The 21,851-nt window shown below is 44.0% G+C and overlaps 1 protein-coding gene across 2 annotated transcripts in view; it reads left to right on the forward strand.

Annotated features, from left to right (window-relative positions):
- Window positions 1-742: 742 nt before the first annotated feature.
- Window positions 743-21,851, forward strand: part of LOC120994858 (granulocyte-macrophage colony-stimulating factor receptor subunit alpha-like) — a 182,851-nt gene continuing 161,742 nt past the window's right edge. The window contains exon 1 of one of the 2 annotated variants that reach the window (XM_040423713.1): window positions 743-783. Coding sequence is in view for 1 of the 2 variants with exons in the window: in XM_040423712.1 (XP_040279646.1) it covers window positions 7,097-7,113 (17 nt within the window). In the remaining variant the exon portion in view is untranslated. Of the gene's footprint in view, window positions 784-7,071; window positions 7,114-21,851 lie in introns of those variants that run through there. The other variant, XM_040423712.1, reaches the window with a different exon arrangement.

A 21,851-nucleotide genomic window follows, 5' to 3' on the forward strand; every position in this document is an offset into this window, starting at 1 on the left:
AATGGGAACTTAATTTTACGTCAGTCGAGCAAGAGTCTGCTTTACCATTATTTTAGAAAAACTTATCAAATTTGACGCATTTCTGTCTTGACATGAGTGTAGAGACCCAATCAAAAGAGGCCACAGGGATGTGTTACATGGGCCTATGTACTTTGGTCAAAACATACAAAGTTCCTTGTGTTTTTTTCTCCCTTTCTCATCTATCCTCAATTCTCAGAAACCAAATTACACAAAATTCTGATTCGAATGAATCAGATTTTTTGAAAAAAATCAGTTTTAATTTCCGAGCGTCAGAGTTGATTCACTCATTTCTACTTAGCAGTAATGGATCAATGTATAGCATGTGTCTTTTTCTCTGCAGATTGATGTTCACTTTATTAAGTCCACAAATGCTTGGCTTAACCATATGTTTTACCATATGTGGAGGTGGGGGTATTGGTACAGTATACAGTATAAGATACCAAAAAAAGGTCTACATGAAACATTGAACACTCCAGCATTGTGATACTAGCATCTGGAAAGTTGTGCTTTTGGATACTAGCATCTGGAAAGTTAAAACAGGTGCTTTTGGATTCCCTTTCCTTTTTCCAGGACAATAAAGCATGCAATAGGAGCCTAATGTGGATAACTGTAAGAACAGTAAAGGATATACTGACAAATGTAATTTCCTCATCTGTAAATCACCACTCCCCCGCCCCTCCAGCTTCCCTCTTCCTGTTTCTCCTCTCACTTGGAAGTCCTTTTTATGCTTTTTTTCCTCTGAACATGCAACTCCCTGACATGGTAAAAAAGACTCTGATTCTCTTCTATTTCTTCTATGACATTTTCAGTGATCTTACTGCTGAGTGTGTGCATAGATGGCTATTTTGTTTAGCAATATGCTTGCTACTGATGAAAGATTAGAGTAGCTGATGTGAGTCATTTGAAAAAAAAAAAAAACTAATGACAATCTTGCACTTTTTTTTGCTGAAATTCATATATACTTGAAATGTTTCCTTTACTTTTTGTCATTTTTGCATGTTACGGTTCTCTTAGGAAGCTCTCTGCTTTAAAGGGTTATTTTATCTGCACTTAGAACTTCATGTTCTTAAAAGGTAGACGTATTTTCTGTATTTTGCATGTATATTTATTTTATACCAAATTTTTTAAGATCAGCAAATAGTTTGCCAAGAGGGGAAAGTTCATAAAATATTTTAAGAGTAAGACCATTGATAAATTCCCACACCAGTCGCTGCTCTGGGGGTCCCGGTCCCCAAGTAGCAATAACATGCTGGTCTACCAAAGTGATCGCTGCAGAAATTACTGTCCATGGTGGTCTTCTGATGTACGTACAATACTGAAGCCAGAGACATAGGTAGATGGGCACAATATTGCTGTAGTGCAGTAAACAAGGACCAGATGGGACCACTGCAGCGGTGGTGATGGAGCAGCATTAGATTCATCTGCTCAGATGGCTCTTATTATTTTATGGCTTTCTCCTGCATCTCCTGAAATTTTTTTTGGAAACATCTATAAGGTTATTATTCAACAGTAAATTAGTGGACAGTTCATAAAATAGGAAGGAGACTTTTGTTAATTGATTCGTGGTTTTCCATAAAAAGTGTGGCAGTCTAATGTTTGGCTGAAATTCTACAGAACAGATCTGCAGCAGGCACTCAATGTATTGAGTTTCAGAAGGTATGAAGATTTTCATCCATAATGTATCAGCACTGTATAGTACTGTCTTTATATAATAGTCACAGGAGAGATCATACTTCTGCTATTTATAATGAACTACGATATACTAACTCTAAGGCCTCTTTCAGACGGGCGTTGTGGGAAAATGTGCGGGTGCGTTGCGGGAACACGCGCGATTTTTCCGCGCGAGTGCTAAACATTGTAATGCGTTTTGCACTCGCGTGAGAAAAATCGCGCATGTTTGGTACCCAAACTCGTACTTCTTCACAGAAGTTCGGGCTTGGGATCGGTGTTCTGTAGATTGTATTATTTTCCCTTATAACATGGTTATAAGGGGAAATAATAGCATTCTGAATACAGAATGCATAGTAAAATAGCGCTGGAGGGGTTAAAAAAATAATAATAATAATTTAACTCACCTTAGTCCACTTGATCGCGCAGCCCGGCATCTCCTTCTGTCTCCTTCTGTCTCCTTTGCTGAACAGGACCTGTGGTGACGTCACTCCGGTCATCACATGATCCATCACCATGGTAAAAGATCATGTGATGGATCATGTGATGACCGGAATGACGTCACCACAGGTCCTGTTCAGCAAAGGAGACAGAAGGAGATGCCGGCTGTGCGATCAAGTGGACTAAGGTGAGTTAATTTATTTTTTTTATTTTTTTTAACCCTTCCAGCGCTATTTTACTATGCATTCTGTATTCAGAATGCTATTATTTCCCCTTATAACCATGTTATAAGGGAAAATAATAATGATCGGGTCTCCATCCCGATCGTCTCCTAGCAACCGTGCGTGAAAATCGCACAGCATCCGCACTTGCTTGCGGATGCTTGCGATTTTCACGCAACCCCATTCACTTCTATGGGGCCTGCGTTGCGTGAAAAATGCAGAATATAGAGCATGCTGCGATTTTCACGCAACGCACAAGTGATGCGTGAAAATCACCGCTCATGTGAACAGCCCCATAGAAATTAATGGGTCGGTATTCAGTGCGGGTGCAACTCACGCATCGCATCCGCGCAGAATACTCGCCTGTGTGAAAGGGGCCTAAAAAGTTTGCTTAAAAAGCTCTTGAGGTGGGCAGGACTCATTTTTGATCTTTGCTTTCTCCAAGAGCAAGTACAACAGGCCATTTCATTGGAAAAAGAGATGCAGGATGGTATTGTGACAACTGTGATACAAACAGCAATTTACTAGTATAACATTCTCAGAAATGCTGCCTTTAGGCGCAGCCTGTATCTTTGATTTCATTTAGGGTCCATTCACATGTCTGCATTCGTTCCGCAATTTGTGGACCCATTCACTTTCAATGGGGCTGGAACGCATGTGAATCCGCATTTTCGGAATCCGCATTCTTTTTTTGGGATCCGCAATTCCGTTCCTGAAAAAAATAGAACATGTCCTATTCTTGTCCGCAATTGCGGACCAGAAAAGGCATTTTCTATTATAGTGTCTGTGATGTGCTGTCCGCAAATTGCGGATCGCACCACATTGCAGGTGTCCGTGTTTTCAGATCCGTAAAACACTTACGGACGTGTGAATGGACCCTTACAGTCTGACATCTCCAGATGCCATGTCTGGACACCCCCCAGATGCCCTGTGCACTCAGCTTCCCCCTCTTGAATTGCATTGTATCCACATTCTTTGATGGGTTGTGTTATGAAACATATCTTACAGTTTTCAATCCAGCACCTGAATCAGAATATTTTTGTAATTGCATGTAATTAAAAATTTAGTATAGTTACTGAGTTATTCAATAAAACCTTTCTGTATAGCGCCACCTGCTGATTTTTGTTTTCCTTATTTTTTGTCCATCTCACTGAGCTGGTCAAACGTGCTTAGTACGTTCTATTAGAAGCTGTGACATTTATAGAGAGAGAGCTGCAGCATAAAGGACACACACCCTGAGCTGCCAGGCTAAGGATAATCTAGCCGAGCAATTGGAGCAGTGAATGGGGAGATCTCTGGATCCAAGTATGGTACAGGGCTGGTGCTAGATTTGTTAGAATGAGATTGTCCGGTACTATATTATGTCTGATTTTCATTTTTTACATCGATCAAGGCATAACCCCTTTAAGACTTGAATATAGAGGGGATGCTTAAGGGTATAAAGGGGCCTTGCCAGGGTCCTTGCACTGCAACTTGGTGCCTCCTCATTAGCATCAAGCAAAGAGATGACCACTGGCTAGCCATGATTGTAGACCTTCTCTATGAAAGCAAAATGAAAGAATGTTTTCCTGATACCAAAAGGGAGGCAAAATTGTTGTATTACCAGGCACGGATCTGTGAGGATTTTCAAATGCAGCTGATGCCAATGAATAGGTCTGCCATTGCTGACTGACTATTAATCATGCTACCATCACTGTCTCCCTGTCCAACATGCTCCATATTGTATTGCTACTGCAGCTGCCGAAGCTGCTGCCCCCCCTATGAGTCTATTATTTAAGGCTGTTAGGGCACTTTTCATTCAGGTTGAATTTATTTCTACCTGAAATGAATCTTCCGACCAATTCATAAGAATAGGGCCAAAGATATTTCAAGAGAATCAGTCATCTATTGTGTTACATTTATGCTATAACTTAGTTCGGGTGCAGTATGTAACACCGGCAGTGGTCGTCTGCCAGTGTCCCTCTGCTCCCAGTGAGCATCGAAGCGCACCTGCTGCTTTGTCCAGCTCTGACGGTCAGTGCACGTCTGTGTCTTCCTCCATTGTCCAAGTAGGCACGGCTGCCGCCGCAGTGATAGAGGCCTGTGTGGCCTGTCTGTAGTATCAAGCATTGTCCACTACAAAGTTGACTGTATGTAATATTTGTGACTCTAAGGCCTCTTGCACACGACCGTTTTTCTGGTCCGCATCCGAGCCGCAGTTTTTGCGTAAAAGTGGGAAAGGGAGCGTGATTTAAACTTTTGAGATATTGGTAGGGTTTTTTAATCTTTTTTTATAACTATTATCCCCCTTAGGCCCCTTTTACACGGGCGAGTATTCCGCGTGGGTGCATTCACTTCAATGGGGCTGTTCAGATGAGTGCTGATTTTCATGCATCACTTGTGCGTTGTGTGAAAATCGCAGCATGTTCTATATTAATTTCATAGAAATGAATAGGGATGCGTGAAAATCGCAAGCATCCGCAAGCAAGTGCGGATGCAATGCGATTTTCATGCATGGTTGCTAAGGAGACGAGGGATGAGTTAACAGGGACCCTATTTACTTTATCATTTTTCATTATGACATGGTTATAATGGAAAATAATAGCATTCTTTAATTCAGAATGCTAAGTAAAGGGTCCATTGTGGGGTTAAATTATTTTTTTTTTAGCTCACCTCATCCACTTGATTGCGCAGTCGGGCTCGTCTTCTTTCTTCTTCTTCTTGCAGGACCTGGCTGGAAAAGAACCTTCTATCTTCATTCAGCAGGACCTGCGATGACATCACCGAAGGTCCTTTTACAGCCAGATCCTGCAAGAAGAAGAAAGAAGACGAGCCCGACTGCGCAATCAAGTGGATGAGGTGAGTTACAATTTTTTTTTATTTTTAACCCCACAATGGACCTTTTACTTAGCATTCTGAATTAAAGAATGCTATTATTTTCCATTATAACCATGTTCTAATGGAAAATAATAAAATATACAGAACACCGATCCCAAACCCGAACTTCAGTGAAGAAGTTCGGGTTTGGGTCTGGGTACCACAGTCAGTTTTTTATCACGCGCGTGCAAAACGCATTGCACCCGCGCAATAAAAACTGAACGACGGAACGCAATCGCAGTCAAAACTGACTGCAATTGCGTACCTACTCGCATGATTTTCCGCAGAAGCAACACACCTGGACCTAATCCGGACAGGCTCGTCTGCAAGGGCCCTTAGGGGCCTAGTACATGGGATCTTTTGATTTGCTTTCCTATTCACCCTAATAGAGATCTTCATGGTCATTCAGGTAGTCTGACAGAGTATCCCCCTCCAAGCACTGTTCCCTAGCTGCAAGACTCTGACTGCTCCCCTTATATACCAATTGTAGCTGAACTAGACCCGTCTAGTAGGAGGGGTGGAGTGAAGAAGCTCAGCACAACAAATACAATGTTTCAACTCCTGTATCTCATAGACTTACATTAGAGTTTAAATGATATTCAATAGAAAGCAGATGTTTCAGACAAAAACAGGTTTTCAGACATGATAACATACCAATACCTGGCATTCAAAAGGTCAGTCTGGTTTTGGTAGTAAACAACTTTTGGCTTTTTCCCTCTAAAACATGCTCTTCTTCAAACCTTATGGTAGCTGAGTAAAATTACCAGTCACAAAAGTCTCTCATTGTCCATTAACCCTTTCCATAATGCTTTGCAAATGAGCAAGGTATTCATCACACCAAACATATGAAATACATTTAGGCAGTATTAAACAGTATAAGTGATTGCAAGTTAACCATTTAAAGTGAAATAAAAGTAAGAAGTTTATAACTTTGCATAGGAGAAATAGGCAAATCTCCACAAATGTCTAGACTTCAAAGTAACCCTGCTCCAGGGCACTACATAATGACTTATCAATAATGACGTCTCGGAAAACTCTTTTAACCCTTTGCAGGGGCCCACTAGAGTACTGAAACAGCATCCTAAAACAACATAAACTATAACCACCGCAGTAAAATAAAGTAGTATATAAAACATATTCAATAATAATATTTTTCATTTTATGGCAAATTAAAGAGGGGTTTTGGCCTCTGGATAAACGGAGGTTTGTCTAAAAAGGATGAACTTGATGGACATCTTTTTGAGCCTGCAATAATCAGACTAGGTAATTTACCATTGACCACCATAAATAGCATATGGCTAGTTTTACACCAGCGTTTTTAGCTCCGGCAGGCTGTTTTGGTTGAGAACAGCCCGCCGGACCTCTGTGGATCCAGCATTGGCCCATGTTACTGCAATGCCTGCCAGCCACACTTACTATAATGGGATCCGGCGGAGATCCAGCCACTACCCAGCAAATATCCCTGAGGTTTTCGTCCGTCCGCATTTCAGCATTTTTGCAGGGTGGCGGCCAGATCTCCGCCAGATCCCATAATAGTCAATCGGCCCATTATAGTTAACAGCCTGCACATTGATGTGAAAGAAGCCTAACATGTACAACTTCAAAGGACCCCAATAAAATATTTAGGGGTTTATGTAGGTTACATACTTTAGAGCCAATACCCTACTTCAATGTAAAGTGATAGAGTGCATGAAAAAGCAAGCTATAAAATCACTAAAAAACTTTAAAAAAAAAAAAAGAAAAAGATCCTTGTTTGTGACAGCTCTTCTCAGTCTGCTAGCTTGTCTCCTCCTTTTTTGGAGATATTTATCTCTGAGACTTGAATAATAGACTGTTCACTAGGAGTCAACTAGCTTCCTGCTTTTCATACAGACAGATCTGCCAAGAACATGTCATCCAAACTGAGGTGAGTTAAATAAACCAGGGTGGGCCAATGCAATGAATAGTGGAATCATTTAGAGAAACCTGCAGAGTATATCAATATCAAGCTTACAATAAAAATTCTGTGGTGGTCTTAAGCCTGTATTACACCTGCCTATTTTTGCAGTGTAATACTGCCGCCGATTTCCCGATAAACGAGCAAACACTCGATCATTGGGCAATCCAAATCGTTTACCATGTTAAAAAATAATCACTTGCAGGCGGCAGATTGTGGTGTCTAATAACAATCTGCTGCTGGCAAACCACTATACAGCATGGCGGCGAGCGATGGCCTAGCGTTCACTCCTCTCCATGCTGCGGAAGAGATCGCTGCATGTAATAGCAGCAGTCTCCTCCGCTAGCGAGCAGGCGATTGCCAGGAGGGAATACTACCTTCCCGACAATCGTTTGCCACATCGGGCTGTGTAATACAGCCTTAAGACTTTAATATCAGCGGTGCTATAGTGTTCAAGCATTTGTTTCATTTCAATGCATCACAATAGAGCAGGGGTAGGCAACCTCCGGTACTCCAGCTGTTGTGAAACTACAACTCCCAGCATGCATACTTGCTCTGTTCTTCTCAGCACTCCCGTAGAAGTGAATAGAGCATGCTGGGAGTGCCCCTCGTAATAGAAGTATGCAAACATTATATTATAGTGTGGGTTCATCTTGCGCATTCATTTTCTAGAAAATAATACTGTAGGTAACTTTAAGTAGCATAAAAAGTAATCCCCCCAAAAAATGACATAAAGGGAACCTGTCATGTGGTTTTTTGATTATAATCTAACTAATTATATACAATCATTAACTACTAAAAAGTACCTTAGATGTATTCACTTACTGGAGTGACAGATGGTTACCTCATAATATACACACAAAGATGCCGCATGCTAATGAGCTGATTTGAGTCCAGCGTGATGTCATTGAGTCCAGCGTTTATTTAATTCAGAGCTATAGCCACTCCCCTGCCCACCTGCTGCTGATTCCTATGGGAAAAAAACTGTCATTCAGCAGCAGGTGGCCGGGGAGAGTCAGGAGCTCATAAATATTCATGACTCATCATTATCAGCTGGAGCTTTTCAATACAAGATGTTGGCAGATTGACTGGGTCAATTAAAGAAAGTGACCCAGCATTGTGCCAAGAGAATCGGTCACTTATTTATGTTGCCCTTAGTTAGGACACCATAAAACTGGTGACAGGTTCCCTTTAACTGCAACAGCACTGCAGTAATAACATCAGGTCGCTGTGAGCCCATCAGTAAACTACAGACACACAAAGAAAATATAATAGTCCCCCTCAGCCGTCAACATTATCTGAATGGTGAAACAGTAGCAACTGTTGTAATAACATATATTTATATCTTTATTCTAGCTTTTAATATTGACTTTATTTGAGCATTGGTCAATGGTCATAAGTACCCTTGTAATAAAAAAACAACCACTTTGTAATGTTAGCTCCTTTTATTCAATAGGCGCTCCCCTTTTGTTCTTCACATCCACATGAATATATTGCATCCATGGCTCAACTCTTAGTTGACTGTCCCTCCCTTTTCATGGAAAGTGACTTTCTCATGAGCAGCCACTGACATAGGCCTCATGCACACGACCGTTGTGTGCATCCGTGGCGGTTGTGCCGTTTTCCGTTTTTTTTCGCGGACCCATTGACTTTCAATGGGTCCGTGGAAAAATCGGAAAAATGCACCGTTTTGCAGCCGCATCCGTGATCTGTGTTTCCTGTCCGTCAAAAAAATATGACCTGTCCTATTTTTTTGACGGACAACGGTTCACGGACCCATTCAAGTCAATGGGTCCGTGAAAGAACACGGATGCACACAAGATTGGCATCCGCGTCTGTGATCCGTGGCCGTAGGTTACTTTCATACAGACGGATCCGAAGATCCGTCTGCATAAAAGCTTTTTCAGAGATGAGTTTTCACTTTGTGAAAACTCAAATCCGACAGTATATTCTAACACAGAGGCGTTCCCATAGTGATGGGGATGCTTCTAGTTAGAATATACTGAGAACTGTGTACATGACTGCCCCCTGCTGCCTGGCAGCACCCGATCTCTTACAGGGGGCTGTGATCCGCACAATTAACCCCTCAGGTGCTGCACCTGAAGGGGTTAATTGTGCATATCATAGCCCCCTATAAGAGATCAGGGGCTGCCAGGCAGCAGGGGGCAGACCCCCCTCCCTCCCCAGTTTTAATTTCATTGGTGGCCAGAGCGGCCCCCCCTGCCCCCCTCCCTCCCTCTATTGTATTATTTTCATTTGTGGCAGTGTGCGGCCCCCCCGCCCCCCCTCCCTCTATTGTATTATTTTCATTGGTGGCACAGTGTGCGGCTCCCTCCCTCTATTGTATTATTTTCATTGGTGGCACAGTGTGCAGCCCCCCCGCCCCTTCTCCCTCCCTCTATTGTATTATTTTCATTGGTGGCCAGTGTGTGCCCCCCCAGCCCCCCCTCTATTGCATTAATATCATTGGTGGCCAGTGTGCGGTCTCCCCTCTCCGTCCCCCCGGCATCATACTTACCTGCTGCGCTGTCTGTGACCGGCTGGGAGCTCCTCCTACTGGTAAGTGACAGATCATTAAGCAATGCGCCGCACAGACCTGTCACTTACCAGTAGGAGGAGCTCCCAGCCGGTCACAGACAGCGCAGCAGGTAAGTATGATGCTTCTAATATTGCTAAGTAACCATGGCAACCAGGTCTGCAGTAGCGTCCTGGTTGCCATGGTTACTGATCGGAGCCCCAGCGATTAAACTGGGACTCTGATCGGAACTCTCCGCTGCCACCAATGATCGGGGGGGGGAGAGGGGAGGCCGCACACTGGCCACCAATGATATTAATACAATAGAGGGGGGGCCGGGGGGGCGCACACTGGCCACCAATGATAATACAATAGAGGGAGGGGGGGCGGGGGGAGGCGCACACTGTGCCACCAATGAAAATAATACAATAGAAGGAGGGAGGGGGGGCGGGGGGCCACACTGGCCACCAATGAAATTAAAACTGGGGAGGGAGGGGGGTCTGCCCCCTGCTGCCTGGCAGCCCCTGAACTCTTATAGGGGGCTATGATATGCACAATTAACCCCTTCAAGTGCAGCACCTGAGGGGTTAATTGTGCGGATCACAGCCCCCTGTAAGAGATCGGGTGCTGCCAGGCAGCAGGGGGCAGTCATGTACACAGTTCTCAGTATATTCTAACTTGAAGCGTCCCCATCACCATGGGAACACCTCTGTGTTAGAATATACTGTCGGATCTGAGTTTCACGATCTAACTCAAATCCAATGGTATATTCTAACATAGAGGCGTTCCCATGGTGATGGGGACTCTTCAAGTTAAAATATACCATCGGATTGGAGAAAACTCAGATATTTACATTGAAAGTCAATGGGGGACGGATCCATTTGAAATTGCACCATATTGTGTCAACGTCAAATGGATCCGTCCCCATTGACTTGCATTGTAATTCAGGACGGATCCGTTTGGCTCCGCACGGCCAGGCGGACACCAAAACGACTTTTTTTTCATGTCCGTGGATCCTCCAAAAATCAAGGAAGACCCACGGATGAAAAAACGATCACGGAAAAACGGAACCCATTTTTGCGGACCGCAAAAAAAACGGTTGTGTGCATGAGGCCATAGGAAGAGGAAGTTACATGTGAGCAGCCCGACTGACTGAGACTGAGCAGCCCAACTGACTGACTGTTGAAAAACAGTAATCCATCCCGCGCCTGACAATAAAACGTAACTTTTACTAGAACAAAGTTGAAATTAAAAACACCACTGTTTCTCCCAGCCTATGAGTTCAGCGCTCATTCATAAGTGTAAAAAGGTTACACCATCCAACCAAACTGTATGAAGTAAAGTCCAGGCACATGCTACCGCAGCTGGCGTGCAGAAGCAAATGTAGCAGCACACTGCTCCATGTGCAAAGACACATGCAAAGACATGGATAAATCTGAATTGCATTACTGCTATACTTACTATATGAAAATTATCTACCAGCGACAAAGTGGCTTCAAACGGATGGGACCTACACCATCAGACTTGTCTTTCTTGGGCTTAACTAAGCCTACAAAATTCTGTACAATGTAGAATCCATCTATATAACACTCTGATTAAGGGTCCATTGACACATCCGTGTGTGTTTTGCGGATCCACAAATCCACGGATCCACAAAACACGGACATCGGCCATGTGCGTTCCGCATTTTGCAGACCGCACATCGCCGGCACTTAATAGAAAATGCCTATTCTTGTCCGCGGACAAGAATAGGACATGTACTATTTTTTTCGGAATCGGAATTGCGGACCCGGAAGTGCGGATCCGCAATTCCGGATCCGCAACTCCGGATCCGGGCAGCACATCGTGCTGCCCCATAGAAATGAATGGGTCCGCAATTCCGTTCCGCAAAATGCGGAACGAAATTGCGGACGTGTGAATGGACCCTAAAAGCGCTGAGCAGATGGGCGGGAGTGCAAATGGAGGCAGTTAATCCCCCAAATGTACAATACAAAAACTAAAATTAAACCAGCACCTCCCAACAGTATGAAAGTACAGGTGCATGCTACCACAGCCGCAAGGAAAGAGCACTATATGGAGCGACAAACTGCTATATGCGCAAAGACACAAGAAAACACTGGGAACATGGATAAATCTGAATTATTTATAGGCAGGGCCAGCGTCATCCGGTGGCATATCCGGACAAGTGCCGGGGCCCACTGGTCCTGGGGGGCGGGCCAAATGGGGTGCCAGCTCCGCCTGGGTGCCAGCTCTCAGGGGGGTGCCAGGCCGGCTGCTATGAGCACTTCCATCTATATATATGGAAGTGCTTATTGCTGGAGTGCAGGGGAGCCAGCGGTCCCGTCATTCACTAATCGCAGCTGATCTCCCTCCTCCAGGCCCGGCCCAGTGGTGACATCATGACGTGTCTCACTGCTGCGCCAGACCGGGGGAAGAGAAGTGGTGCAAGGAAATGAGCTGCGGTTAGTAAATGAAAGGTATAAGAGGGGGCCACTGAGTGGGGTCATTATACTGTGTGGGAGGGCCACTGGGGGATCATTATACACAGTGGGAGGCCACTGGTTAAAATACTGTATGGGGGACGTTGGGGGTCATTATACTGTATAGGGGCATTGGGGGTCTTTATAGTGTATGAGGGCACTGGGGGAATTATACTATATGAGAAACACTAGAGGTCTTTATAATGTATGGGGGCACTGGCGGGTCATTATACTATATGAGGGGCATTGGGGGTCACTATACCTTGTGGGGGGGGGGGCTGTGGATCATTATACTGTATGATGAGGCACAGAGGATCATTATATTGTGTGGGAGCCACAGCTGGACATGTAAATGTAAAGATATGTTTTTTTTTTTATTGGTGTGTGGGGGGGGGGGGGGGGGGGGGGGGGGGGGAAGGGGGGTGCCAGAGAAAAGATCCGCCCCGGGTGCCCAATACCATAGGCACGCCACCAGTGCCACTGCGTCTCCTCACTCCAAAATAAATAAATAAATGAATAGCTGCACTGCGGCTGCTCACCCCGTCCCCCATGCAACAGAAACTGTCTGGCAGCCGCCTAGGCAAAGTATTGGCAGCCCAGGGCACTAAACTATCAGTGCAGACAGAGAGCAGCACATACAGTATGTATGGTACAGACTGTACTGTCTGCGCACAGTGCAGCGATCACGATGCTTACACCTGTTGCGGCTTCATAGCACGTCACACCTCATCTCAAGTAATGAAGCCACAGGAAAGCCCAACAGGTGTAGGTGCCAGCGCGGAGTGTGAGGCTGTAGAAATAAGAAAATGGTTGGCACTCCACTTAGATTTGTATTGTGGTGCTCAGATTCTGTAAAATCCCAGCACTCAAAAGAAGATTATTTTTTTTTTTAATAAAGAGATGATTTATTCCATCCTTAGGGTGCACATATATCAATTATGGCCAACGTTTCGGTCCATCCCGGACCTTGTTCATGGCCAGTGTAGTTAGGAGAGACCTGGAGTGCAGGATGGCGTTCTACTCCGGTCTCTCCTAACTGCACTGGCCGTGAACAAGGATGGACCGAAACGTCGTCCACAATTGATATATGTGCACCCTAAGGATGGAATAAATCATCTCTTTATTTAAAAAAAAATCTTCTTTTGAGAGTGGCATGATTTTACAGAGTCAGAGGAGGCTGCACATCAGCATCATAAGCATAAAGTGGGGCAAAGTGCCTCCAGCTCAGCAACCCTCTCCCAGTCTGCGGTATATAACAAGTAAGATATTTCGATTTTAGGAAAGGATGTGAAAGAAGGGGGTCCGCCATATGTTGTTACAGTCACCCAGAGATTTAAGTCTACGGTTCACATTTGCTTTTCATTGTTCTGCTCTAACATAGGAGCATAACAACAAAAATACCGGAATAGCTGAAACCATGGCCCAAAGAACCTGTACAGTGCCAGATGGGACCCATTAACTCAAAAGTATTTTGGTAGCATGGTATCATATGGTGTCACAAGTGAAAGCCATATGGGCAAAAAAATCGTGCAATGCCAAATTTCATGTTTTTTGGCCATACCCCTTTTTTGTTTTTATAAAAAGCGATTGAAAAAGTGTATGTATGCAAAAATTTTAAAATCTGTGAGTAGACCTGAGGGACTGAAACACTAGGTAGTTCAAAAAAAGTAAGCGCATAAAGGACTGAGTCACATATACTCCAGCACGTCTATTGTATTTGGTCATCTATAATACAAGCATTTTATTGCTGCATGCGTCGTGAAAAATGCCACAAGTGGGCCCACTGAGACTTACAAGAGGACATAGTTTTAAATTAGAGGGGCAAAGGTTTAAAAGTAATATCAGGAAGTATTACTTTACTGAGAGAGTAGTGGATGCATGGAATAGCCTTCCTGCAGAAGTGGTAGCTGCAAATACAGTGAAGGAGTTTAACCACTTACCGTCACACTAACGCCGAAAGGCGTCATTTCTGCGGCGCTCCCAGGTCACACTAACGCCGATTGGTGTCCTCTCGCGTGAGCCGAGATTTCCTGTGAACGCGCGCACACAGGCGCGCGCGCTCACAGGAACGGAAGGTAAGAGAGTTGATCTCCAGCCTGCCAGCGGCGATCGTTCGCTGGCAGGCTGGAGATGTGATTTTTTTAACCCCTAACAGGTATATTAGACGCTGTTATGATAACAGCGTCTAATATACCTGCTACCTGGTCCTCTGGTGGTCCCCTTTGTTTGGATCGACCACCAGAGGACACAGGTAGCTCAGTAAAGAAGCACCAAGCACCACTACACTACACTACACCCCCCCCCGTCACTTATTAACCGCTTATTAGCCCCTGATCACCCCTGATCACCCCATATAGACACCCCTGTAAAGCTCCATTCAGACGTCCGCATGATTTTTACGGATCCACTGATAGATGGATCGGATCCGCAAAACGCACACAGACGTCTGAATGGAGCCTTACAGGGGCGTGATCAATGACTGTGGTGATCACCCCATATAGACTCCCTGATCACCCCCCTGTCATTGATTACCCCCCTGTCATTGATCACACCCCTGTAAAGCTCCATTCAGACGTCCACATGATTTTTACAGATCCACTGATAGATGGATCGGATCCGCAAAACGCACACGGACGTCTGAATGGAGCCTTACAGGGGCGTGATCAATGACTGTGTTGATCACCTCATATAGACTCCCTCATCACCCCCCTGTCATTGATCACACCCCTGTAAAGCTCCATTCAGACGTCCGCATGATTTTTACGGATCCACTGATAGATGGATCGGATCCGCAAAACGCACACGGACGTCTGAATGGAGCCTTACAGGGGCGTGATCAATGACTGTGGTGATCACCCCATATAGACTCCCTGATCACCCCCCTGTCATTTATTACCCCCCTGTCATTGATCACACCCCTGTAAAGCTCCATTCAGACGTCCGCATGATTTTTACGGATCCACTGATAGATGGATCGGATCCGCAAAACGCACACGGACGTCTGAATGGAGCCTTACAGGGGCGTGATCAATGACTGTGTTGATCACCCCATATAGACTCCCTCATCACCCCCCTGTCATTGATCACACCCCTGTAAAGCTCCATTCAGACGTCCGCATGATTTTTACGGATCCACTGATAGATGGATCGGATCCGCAAAACGCACACGGACGTCTGAATGGAGCCTTACAGGGGCGTGATCAATGACTGTGGTGATCACCCCATATAGACTCCCTGATCACCCCCCTGTCATTGATTACCCCCCTGTCATTGATCACCCCCCTGTAAAGCTCCATTCAGACGTCCGCATGATTTTTACGGATCCACTGATAGATGGATCGGATCCGCAAAACGCATACGGACGTCTGAATGGAGCCTTACAGGGGCGTGATCAATGACTGTGTTGATCACCTCATATAGACTCCCTCATCACCCCCCTGTCATTGATCACACCCCTGTAAAGCTCCATTCAGACGTCCGCATGATTTTTACGGATCCACTGATAGATGGATCGGATCCGCAAAACACATACAGGCGTCTCCCTGGAGCCTTCCAGGGGGGGTGATCACCCCATATAGACTCCCTGATCACCCCCCTGTCATTGATCACCGCCCCTGTCGATGATCACCCCCCCCTGTCAGGCTGCATTCAGATGTCCGTATGATTTTTACGGATCCACGGATACATGGATCGGATCCGCAAAACACATACGGACATCTGAATGGAGCCTTATAGGGGGGTGATCAATGACAGGGGGGTGATCACCCCATATAGACTCCCTGATCACCCCCCCTGTCATTGATCACCCCCCTGTCATTGATCACCCCCCTGTCATTGATCACCCCTCTGTAAGGCTCCATTCAGACATTTTTTTTGGCCCAAGTTAGCGGAAATTATTATTTTTTTCTTACAAAGTCTCATATTCCACTAACTTGTGTCAAAAAATTAAATCTCACATGAACTCACCATACCCCTCACGGAATCCAAATGCGTAAAATTTTTTAAACATTTATATTCCAGACTTCTTCTCACGCTTTAGGGCCCCTAGAATGCCAGGGCAGTATAAATACCCCACATGTGACCCCATTTCGGAAAGAAGACACCCCCAGGTATTCCGTGAGGGGCATATTGAGTCCATGAAAGATTGAAATTTTTGTCCCAATTTAGCGGAAAGGGAGACTTTGTGAGAAAAAAATAAAAAATATCAATTTCCGCTAACTTGTGCCAAAAAAAAAAATTCTATGAACTCGCCATGCCCCTCATTGAATACCTTGGGGTGTCTTCTTTCCAAAATGGGGTCACATGTGGGGTATTTATACTGCCCCGGCATTCTAGGGGCCCCAAAGCGTGAGAAGAAGTCTGGTATCCAAATGTCTAAAAATGCCCTCCTAAAAGGAATTTGGGCACCTTTGCGCATCTAGGCTGCAAAAAAAGTGTCACACATCTGGTATCGCCGTACTCAGGAGAAGTTGGGGAATGTTTTTTAGGGTGTCATTTTACATATACCCATGCTGGGTGAGAGAAATATCTTGGTCAAATGCCAACTTTGTATAAAAAAAATGGGAAAAGTTGTCTTTTGCCTAGATATTTCTCTCACCCAGCATGGGTATATGTAAAATGACACCCCAAAACACATTCCCCAACTTCTCCTGAATACGGCGATACCACATGTGTGACACTTTTTTGCAGCCTAGGTGGGCAAAGGGGCCCATATTCCAAAGAGCACCTTTCGGATTTCACAGGTCATTTACCTACTTACCACACATTAGGGCCCCTGGAAAATGCCAGGGCAGTATAACTACCCCACAAGTGACCCCATTTTGGAAAGGAGACACCCCAAGGTATTCCATGAGGGGCATGGCGAGTTCCTAGAATTTTATATTTTTTGTCACAAGTTAGTGGAAAATGATGATTTTTTTATTTTTATTTTTTCCTTACAAAGTCTTATATTCCACTAACTTGTGACAAAAAATAAAAACTTCCATGAACTCACTATGCCCATCAGCGAATACCTTGGGGTGTCTTCTTTCCAAAATGGGGTCACTTGTGGGGTAGTTATACTGCCCTGGCATTCTAGGGGCCCAAATGTGTGGTAAGGAGTTTGAAATCAAATTCTGTAAAAAATGACCAGTGAAATCCGAAAGGTGCTCTTTGGAATATGGGCCCCTTTGCCCACCTAGGCTGCAAAAAAGTGTCACACATGTGGTATCTCCGTATTCAGGAGAAGTTGGGGAATGTGTTTTGGGGTGTCATTTTACATATACCCATGCTGGGTGAGAGAAATATCTTGGCAAAAGACAACTTTTGCCATTTTTTTTATACAAAGTTGGCATTTGACCAAGATATTTCTCTCACCCAGCATGGGTATATGTAAAATGACACCCCAAAACACATTCCCCAACTTCTCCTGAGTACGGCGATACCAGATATGTGACACTTTTTTGCAGCCTAGGTGGGCAAAGGGGACCATATTCCAAAGAGCACCTTTCGGATTTCACTGGCCATTTTTTACAGAATTTGATTTCAAACTCCTTACCACACATTTGGGCCCCTAGAATGCCAGGGCAGTATAACTACCCCACAAGTGACCCCATTTTGGAAAGAAGACATCCCAAGGTATTCGCTGATGGGCATAGTGAGTTCATGGAAGCTTTTATTTTTTGTCACAAGTTAGTGGAAAATGATGATTTTTTTTTTTTTTCTTACAAAGTCTCATATTCCACTAACTTGTGACAAAAAATAAAAACTTCCATGAACTCACTATGCCCATCAGCGAATACCTTGGGGTGTCTTCTTTCCAAAATGGGGTCACTTGTGGGGTAGTTATACTGCCCTGGCATTCTAGGGGCCCAAATGTGTGGTAAGGAGTTTGAAATCAAATTCTGTAAAAAATGACCAGTGAAATCCGAAAGGTGCTCTTTGGAATATGGGCCCCTTTGCCCACCTAGGCTGCAAAAAAGTGTCACACATGTGGTATCTCCGTATTCAGGAGAAGTTGGGGAATGTGTTTTGGGGTGTCATTTTACATATTCCCATGCTGGGTGAGAGAAATATCTTGGCAAAAGACAACTTTTACCATTTTTTTATACAAAGTTGTCTTTTGCCAAGATATTTCTCTCACCCAACATGGGTATATGTAAAATGACACCCCAAAACACATTCCCCAACTTCTCCTGAATACGGAGATACCACATGTGTGACACTTTTTTGCAGCCTAGGTGGGCAAAGGGGCCCATATTCCAAAGAGCACCTTTCGGATTTCACTGGTCATTTTTTACAGAATTTGATTTCAAACTCCTTACCACACATTTGGGCCCCTAGAATGCCAGGGCAGTATAACTACCCCACAAGTGACCCCATTTTGGAAAGAAGACATCCCAAGGTATTCGCTGATGGGCATAGTGAGTTCATGGAAGCTTTTATTTTTTGTCACAAGTTAGTGGAATATGAGACTTTGTAAGAAAAAAAACAAAACAATCATCATTTTCCGCTAACTTGTGACAAAAAATAAAAAGTTCTATGAACTCACTATGCCCATCAGCGAATACCTTAGGGTGTCTACTTTCCGAAATGGGGTCATTTGTGGGGTGTTTGTACTGTCTGGGCATTGTAGAACCTCAGGAAACATGACAGGTGCTCAGAAAGTCAGAGCTGCTTCAAAAAGCGGAAATTCACATTTTTGTACCATAGTTTGTAAACGCTATAACTTTTACCCAAACCATTTTTTTTTTACCCAAACATTTTTTTTTTATCAAAGCCATGTAGAAGAATAAATTTAGAGCAAAATTTATATATGGATGTCGTTTTTTTTGCAAAATTTTAAAACTGAAAGTGAAAAATGTCATTTTTTTGCAAAAAAAATCGTTAAATTTCGATTAATAACAAAAAAAGTAAAAATGTCAGCAGCAATGAAATACCACCAAATGAAAGCTCTATTAGTGAGAAGAAAAGGAGGTAAAATTCATTTGGGTGGTAAGTTGCATGACCGAGCAATAAACCGCTAAAGTTGTGGAGTGCCGATTTGTAAAAAAGGGCCTGGTCTTTGTGGGGGTATAAACCTGTGGTCCTTAAGTGGTTAAGCATGCATGGGATAGGCATAAGGCTATCCTTCATATAAGATAGGGCCAGGGGCTATTCATAGTATTCAGTATATCGGGCAGACTAGATGGGCCAAATGGTTCTTATCTGCCGACACATTCTATATTTCTATGTTTCTATCGCCCAAGGGCCCACAAGAACCTGGAGCCGGCACTGTTTATAGGTGTAGCGGCACATGCACAGTCACCGCTCTGGAATGAGAAGCAGAGCCTCTGTTCTTGGAGCAGCAGCATAGGCATGAGATTGTCAGGGCCAGATGAGATATCTGGTCCTGTCAATCATGAGGTGGCGGGATCTGCTGCGGCTGTGGGGACAGATGATTCTGAGAGTATTTTTTATGATACATTGTACTTTATGTAACTGGTAAATATTTATATGGGACAATATTTCTTGTTTTTATCACTTTATTTGGTGTTTATTCTTTAAAACACCCACATTTATTGTTGAAAAATTGTCCCTTTTTAAAAATTGAATTTCTATTTTTGTAATAGAGATATACCACATAAATAGTGTCTACTTTTTTTGGCATTTAAATGTTCTTTTATTTTATTTTTTAGGATGGGAGTAGGCTTATGATTTTAACCAAAAGTTTTCATATTTTCAAAGAAATCTCCAAAAGCAATTTTTTAAGGGACCAATTCAGTTCTAAAGTAACTTTATTAGGATGTTTTCCAAGCAAAACTAAAATTTTGCAGAGGCTTGTAGGTACCAAAATGAACCCATCACCCCCACATCCAATTTATTTAACTATACCCCTCAAGAAATTCATCTGAGGTGTTGTAAACATTTTAACCCCACACAACATATGTTTTATAGAATTTTTTTTATGTCTTTCACTTTGTAGGATAGGTAATATGATAATGATATAGTTTTGGTCATTACACACAACGTGATGCTAATTATTTTTCGAATATGATTTTCTATTTTTTTAATGAATTTTTTTTTAAAAACATTTTACTATTTGAACTTTTAAAATTAGTCCCACTAGGGGACTTGACCTTCCATAGGCAAAGCCTGATAAACTTCTGTAGCTGTCCAGTTGACATAGGCACTCCAGTTGACATAGGCACCCCATGATCATAATACAGAGGGCCAGATGGGATACCCCCATTCTCTATCAACCGTCTATTGACTGTAGCATCTAAAGGGTTAGGCTACTTTCACACCTGCGTTCGGGTGTCCGCTCGTGAGCTCCGTTTGAAGGGGCTCACGAGCGGACCCGAACGCAGCCGTCCGGCCCTAATGCATTCTGAGTGGACGCGGATCCGCTGAGAATGCATCAGTCTGGCAGCGTTCAGCCTCCGCTCCGCTCAGTGAGCGGACACCTGAACTCTGCTTGCAGCGTTCGGGTGTCCGCCTGGTAGTGCGGAGGCAAGCGGATCCGTCCAGACTTACAATGTAAGTCAATGGGGACGGATCCGTTTGAAGATGACACTATATGGCTCAATCTTCAAACGGATCCGCCCCCATTGACTTTCAATGTAAAGTCTGGACGGATCCGTTCAGGCTACTTTCACACTTAGAAATTTTTCTAAGTTATAATGCAGACGGATCCGTTCTGAACGGATGCAAACGTCTGCATTATAGGAGCGGATCCGTCTGATGAAACATCAGACGGACCCGCTCCGAACGCTAGTGTGAAAGTAGCCTTAAACTACTGGAATCAGAGCTAACTCTGATCCCGGCATTTGCAGCAATATGTTCTAACATAACAGCTGACACTTGATTTAGGTGGCACAGGCTCAGCTCCTGATGCCACACCATCCACATGATGTAACTGTATGTCTACCTACAGTAAAACATAGTCGGGATGCACATATATATTAAACAAACATTTGTTACACCACGAATGCTCGTTTGGCACATCAAATGTTTATACGAATGCTTGCTCAATAGCATGCCATGAAGGTAAAGATACAGCCTGCTATGTCATATGGCAGAAAGGGGTTATCCAGGAATTTGATGTTCATGGCCTATTATTAGGATAGATCATTCATATAAAATCAGCGTGGGTCTAACTCCCGGCCCCCCTACTGATTAGCTGTTTGAAGAGGACAGGAGTACTGGTGAGCTATAGTCTCTTCACATGTGGGGAATTGGGTCAGCACAACCTGTATGTGGTGCACATCACTATGGCGAAATACATATACAAACGAAAAATACAAATGTGATAGCACTCTACATCCAGCAATTTGCCTCCATGCTGGATGAGGCATTGGTGTACATTTTGGCCAAAGCATAGTAAGCCACTCACCACATCAAGGTCGCCTCTATTTGAGTGGTCCCTAACTCTAGTTCCTACCTGTTCATGGGCCATGACAGCCACACAAAATCCAGGGAATGCAGGTCAGCATGCAAGCCAAGTACACTCTGCTTTTAACCCCGTCCGGTGCCATTACAGCTTTCATCGGATCCAGGGATGCAAGTACCAACATGCACGCTGAGCCCACCATATACTTCTCCTGGAGCCAAATGGCTACTGGTAGGTTCTATATAAGCAGACTCAGTTTTATACTGACTTTAAAACCAGCCTCCAGGACAGATTGACTGGTCAGGTGTGCAATGACTCCAAGGAGATCGCCACGCCTCCAATATATACTGCAAAGAAAAAATGT

Source organism: Bufo bufo, chromosome 3 (genome assembly GCF_905171765.1).
Source record: "Bufo bufo chromosome 3, aBufBuf1.1, whole genome shotgun sequence".
NCBI lineage: Eukaryota > Metazoa > Chordata > Amphibia > Anura > Bufonidae > Bufo > Bufo bufo.